This window comes from Lontra canadensis, unplaced genomic scaffold, assembly GCF_010015895.1.
Source record: "Lontra canadensis isolate GAN:19392208 unplaced genomic scaffold, GSC_riverotter_1.0 scaffold12, whole genome shotgun sequence".
Lineage (NCBI taxonomy): Eukaryota > Metazoa > Chordata > Mammalia > Carnivora > Mustelidae > Lontra > Lontra canadensis.
The window spans coordinates 20809752-20815781 of record NW_022631006.1 but is presented as its reverse complement, the minus strand read 5'-3'; the positions used below and the strand labels follow the sequence as shown (position 1 = coordinate 20815781).

The following is a 6030-nucleotide window of genomic DNA, read 5'->3' as shown; positions in this document are numbered from 1 at the left end:
CACAGCCCATCCCCTGGCCACAGAATTTGCTTCAGAGATGAGAAGATGATTAAATTGGTTCAATCAAAGAAAGCCATAGAAACTTTGCTCAAAATTCTGACATAAATACACTCTCCAACAGGATGATATAGCTGCTGCATTCTGAAAGATGATAACTGATAATAAAAATCAAGTAATTCAGGGACGCCTGAGTGGCTCAGGCAGTTAAGCGACAACCTTTGGCTCAGGTCATGATCCCAGAGTCCTAGGATCAAGTCCTGCATCAGGTTCCTTACTCAGCAGGGAGACTACTTCTCCCTCTCCCTCCACTTGCCTCTATACCTGCTTGTGCTCACTTAGTCTCTCACTCTCACTCTCTCTCTTGCTTTCAAATAAAAATTTTTTTAAATCAAGTAATTCAGTCAAACTCCTATTTAAGCAAAGTATCACTGTTAATAAGAAAGCAAAGTCTATGCTAACATTGCTTTGTTGAGAAAATTCTTTTTTTTTTTCCCCTTTGGTAAGTTATACTTACCACCAGACATCAGAGAGGAGGAAATCTGGAAAATCAGGGCCCAAGTAAGAATTCACAGTGATTAAATCTGTCTGAATCCCAGTGAAGTTGTAACACATAAAATCAAACACAAAGTCATCATAGCACTTCAGCTAGTTTTAACATAACTCACACATACATAAAATGTTGGTTTCTATAATGTATCCCTGATGTTACAAGATTGGCAATAAAATACAATTTTACAAGAAATTTCAATTAAAAAAAAACCCTGACCAATTGTACCCCAAGTCTCAAAAATATCAAAGAAATATAATCCAGGTAGAGAAAATCCAAATATTAAAATCATTATTTGAGGAATGGTCCCTATAAATGCAGTCATTGAATATAAGAATTCGGAAAAAATTATGTAATTGAATTTACCCAACTTTCTTAAAACATGCCCAGCAAGTCTTTGCTTAAGATTCTTTACATTCTTCCATCATATCTTCAGTCTCCTGTTCATCTGTGCATTGAAAACAATAACCAAAGTGGTTAGGCTATCAGAAGTTGTGCACAATTAGGAAAAATTATTCAACCTACACAACAGTTAGTCATTTTACACATGAGACAATAGCCATTCTCATTGAACACTCACCACAAGCTGCATACAAAGTTTACAAGAAAATATAAAAGAGAAGGTACTTGCCTTCATTTAGCTTACAGCCAAGAGAAAACTTTATAGGTTTTAAGAACTAAAATGGTTATGGATCTGGAGAGGGCATCAACTTCCATTGTTGCTTGCTTTGCATTACTTCTGGGAAGCAGGGTGAAACCAAAAGAAAATGTGACATTCAGGGTGGATAAGAATTGACCACCTGCCATTTCTTCACTGTGAGAGAAAAGACATGTGACACTAACAGAAATGGTATGGAAATATTCTCCCAACCTAGTGAGAAGATTACCAGAGAAGGCAGAAGTGGTAAGAGAATCAACTAAAAGATGACGATAAAATTGAATCCAGAAACGAGAAAAACCAAAGCCCTCATCCACCACTGGTGGGAATGTAAAATGGTGCACCCACTTTGGAAAAGTCCACCAAGTCCTCAAAAAGGTACCACAGACCCAATAACTCTACTCCTACACATATGCCAAAGGGAAATGAAAACATAGATCCACCCCAAAATCTGTAGGCCAGATGCTTTTGTTTTTTTTTTTTTTTAAGATTTTATTCATTTGGCACATCTGGGTGCCTCAGTTGGTTAAGCCTCTGCCTTCAGCTCAGGTCATGGTCTCAGGGTCCTGGATAGAGTCCTGAATTGGGCCCCCTGCTTGGCAGGGAACCTGCTTTTCCCTGTGTGCTGCTCCCCCTTCTTGTGCTCTCTCTCCCCCTCTCCCTCTGTGTCAAATAAATGAATAAAATCTTTTTAAATTCTAATTAAAAAAAAAAGATTTATTTGTCATAGAGAGTATGAGTGCACAAGCAGGGGTAACAGGAGGTAGAGGGAGAAGCAGGCGGGGCTCAATCCCAGGACCCCAAGATAGTGACCTAAGCTGAAGGCAGATGCTTAACAGACTGAGCCACCAAGGTCCCCTGTAGGCTAGTTTTCATAGCAGAACTACATACAACAGCTAAGAAATAAAAACAACCCAAATGTCCACCCACTGATGAATGGATTAAAAAAAACGGTATAGTCATACAAGAGATCAGCATTCAACATAAAAAAGAATGGAGTATGGATACCTGCTACAATGTGGATGAAACTTAAAAAACATTTTGCAAAGTGTAAGAAGCCAGACACAGAAGGCCACATATTTTTATGATTTTGTTTATATGAAATGTCCAAACTAGGCAAATTCACAGAGACAGAGAGCAGATTAGTGGTTGCCTAGGGCTGGGGGCATTGGGAGAAAATGGGGAGTGACTACTCATGGGTATAGCATTTGTCTGAGGGGTGAGGAAAATATCAGATTGAGAGTGGTGATGGATGCAAACTTCTGTGACTATAAAAACCACTGCATTGTAAAAGTACTATTGAATGATGGCCAAAAAATGTTATGTCCACATTCTAATCACTCAAACATGCGAAAGTTACCTTCCTTGGGAAAAGGGTCTTTGCAGATCTGTTAAGGATCTGGGGATGATCCTGGATTCATCCAGGTGGGCCATAGGTTCAGTAACAAACATGCTTACAAGAGAAAAGCAGAGGCAGACTGGAGAGACACACAGAGAGAAAGGCAATGTGAAAACAGAAGTGGAGATTGGCAGGAGGAGGCCACAAAACAAGAAAGCCAAAAAACGTCAAAAGCCTGAGATACTGGAAAAGCAAGGGGGCATTTTTCCCTAGAGCCTCCAGGCAGAGTATGGCCTTGCTGACTCTGATTTCAGACCACAGGCCTCTAGATCTTTGAGAGATCTAGGTTTCTGTTGTGATCATTTGTTGTGACAACCACAGGAAATGAATACGGGTATATAAAATATAGGTCGATAATGCTGTTATTCTTAAAAATCAGCCTAATCATTAAGGGCAAAATGACCCTCTCTTCAGAGAGTCAAGTGATAAATGTAGTGGTATTGCCAACACACAGACGAAAAATAAGCAGGGAGAAAGGTGGGATAGAGGAGAAGCAAACCTCAATATCCCACACATGAGATGAGGAATGGTAAGAGTGGCCCAGGCCTTCCCAGGTACTATTTCTTCTATCTGGAGTGTTGTCCTTCTTGCCCACCCAGTAAATGACCCTCATCCTTGGAGGCTCAACTTGAACATCACTTCCCCATCTCCCCAGTGTTCATTCCCTCTGTAGTGTGGCCGTGGACTTTGTCCCAAAGCTCTTACTACTCTTGTCTCACCCCTGCTGTGATTTCCTGCCTAAGTGCCCACCTTCATCAACAGATGATGAATTCAGAGTTGGGGTTGTGTCCTATTCCTTATATCCTAGAACAATATCCTTAATGAATGAATACTGATGTCCAGAGCCAAGCCCTAGAAATAGATTTAATTCACCTGGGATGGAACCAAGGCGTTGGTCTGCTTTAAATCTCATCAAGCGATTCTAATATGTTGCCAATGTAAGAGGCATTGCTGAAGGGATGGACTTGGTATGGCTTAAAATGCCAGACAGATCTGAGGCAGACGCCAAATATACAGAGCACAAATGATCCCATACCAGTTATACGTGTCTCCAAATAAATTATCAACCATGAAACAGTTGAGAACTCAAGCTAGGACATGATTGCTTTTGGTGGTTAAATGGAAGGTTACCCAAAAGCAAGACGGGAGGTACGGCTTAGAGCGATAAGACAATCTGGAGAAGGCAGGATCTTCATTAAAATGAAATTTAAGAAGAAAAAGGAGGGATTGAGCAGATGGAAAAGAAGATACTTCCTGACATTATTTTCACCACCACCATCGATAATCCTACAGTAGGACTAGTCAACCATCTAGTCCAGAGCTTCTCCCACTATAACAAGTGCACAGATCACCTGCTGGAAAACCTTGTTACCATGCAGACTCTGAGACAGTGAGTCTGGAGCAGGGCCTGGAACCCTGCATTTCTAACAAGCTCCCAGGATTGCTGGTGCACAGATCTAGTCCACAGTTAGGACCTTAACTTTTTCATTTTACCCAATTTGAATGAAGAACTGGAATCACAAGTTCTTATTAACTGATAAAAGAATAATACATCACAATTGAGTACCAAACCTCTCCAAAATGCCATTGTTGACACTACTAAACAAAATGATAAAGTGATATTTTATGAGATGAAGAAAATAATTGGTGGCACATATTTGCATGAAAAGCCCACCTCAAATCAAGAATGAAAAAGCATGAAAGAAAATTAGTTGAAAGTGACTTAAGATAAATTCATTGAATATAAACTTAACTAAAGTGTTACATCAAAAGGTAATGAACTATGGAAATCTCTCATATAGCAATTCTGATATTTTGATCCAATAAATTTGGGGGAGTTAATTAAGTTACTAAGTGCATCTGAAAGGCAATGAGTTGTCTTGAAAAAGGAATTTAACAAATAATAACTAGGAGGCCTGAGGGCACACACAGTTTGAGAGAAACAGAACCCCATCAAAGCAACGATGAGTTAAGAATTTCCCTAAGAGCAAGCCAACATATTTTTTAATGGAAAAAAAAAAAAAAGTTAGCTAGTAGTGTTACTATTTTAGAATCTCAGCACTCCACTACACACCAGAAAGCCTGTATTACAACAAAGAAAACTTTCTCAAAGCTATCTAGTGCCTATGAAACTGTTCGGGTGGTTAGAGTAAGGACATACACTTCACAAGTGCAACGTTCCCTTCACAAGTGCAACGTCCTTCACAAAAACCAATCGAACTACAACCACCCCAAGTTCCGTTCCAAACTTACAATCAGTGATGACACACTATATTGTATGCCTGAGACTAATTTAACACTGCATGTGAACTATACTGGAACTAAAATAAAAATTGATGGTAAATAAGGAGGAAGTTACAACCAAACAAATCTTCTGATGGGCAATTTTTCAACATGGAGTATCAGACTGCACAGTTGTCGTGGTTGGTCAACTTGTTCTGAGGACCCCAATGGAATAACATAATTAGCTTTCTGACATCTATACTGAAATCCATATTTCTCAAATATTTTTGGTAGTTATATAATATATAATCTTGTATATAGCCTGTATATATAAGCTTATACTATATCTTGTACAGTAGTTGTGTAATATATAATCTTGTAGCTTGCATTAACTTGACGGACTAAATGCTCCATACCAGGGACTCTGACTTCTGGAAGTCAGGCTAGGGCCTTGGACACAGGTATAAAACAAGAAGCAAAACACTCCCCAAAGATCCTGATGCTCTGTGCTTTATAACAGTGCTTCTTGAACCTCACAGTAAGCATCACTGGGGGGTCTGATTAAAGTGCAAATTATGAGTCAGTAGGTTTTCTAATAAGCCCCCAGTAACTAGGCCACACTTGAAGCAGCAGAGGCTTATTACATGGTATGGAAATCATATGGCTCCAAAGGGCCAGGCACATGAAGTTGAGAGGGGCAGATGGGGGACCCTGTCCCCCATGCCTCCTCCAAAGGGAACATCTGCTCCTCAGCTCTCCTCACTGGTGGAAGAACTGCTGATTTGTCAGAAAAGTCAGAAGCCCAGGCTTTTATGGGAAATCTCCTGATTAAATGTTAAATACAGAAGTCCCTCTTATCTACAAGGAATGTGTTCTAAGACCCGCAGTGGAGGCCTGAAACCATGGATAGTACCAAACCCCATATATACTATGATGTTTCCTGTACATACATACCTCTGATAGTTTAATTTATAAATTAGGCCCAGTAAAAGATTAAAAAATACTAATAAAATAGAACAATTATAACTTACTGTAATAAAAGTTATGTTAATATAGTCTCTCTCAAAATGCCTTGTACTATACTCACCCCTCTTGTAGTGATAATGTGAGGCGATAAATCGCTCACACGATGGGATGAAAGTGAATGACATAGGCATTGTGACACAGTGTTAGCCTACCATTAACCTTGACAACAGGCCAGGA

The 6030-nt window shown here is 39.6% G+C and overlaps 1 protein-coding gene across 3 annotated transcripts in view; it reads right to left on the bottom strand.

The window, feature by feature from the left end:
* Positions 1–326: 326 nt before the first annotated feature.
* FSIP1 (fibrous sheath interacting protein 1) overlaps positions 327–6030 on the bottom strand; it is a 184573-nt gene continuing 178869 nt past the window's right edge. For 2 of the 3 annotated variants that reach the window (XM_032856871.1, XM_032856872.1), the window contains exon 12: positions 327–995. In XM_032856871.1, coding sequence (XP_032712762.1) covers positions 949–995 — 47 coding nt within the window. In that variant the 3' untranslated portion in view covers positions 327–948. The remainder of the gene's footprint in view (positions 996–6030) is intronic. The other variant, XM_032856873.1, reaches the window with a different exon arrangement.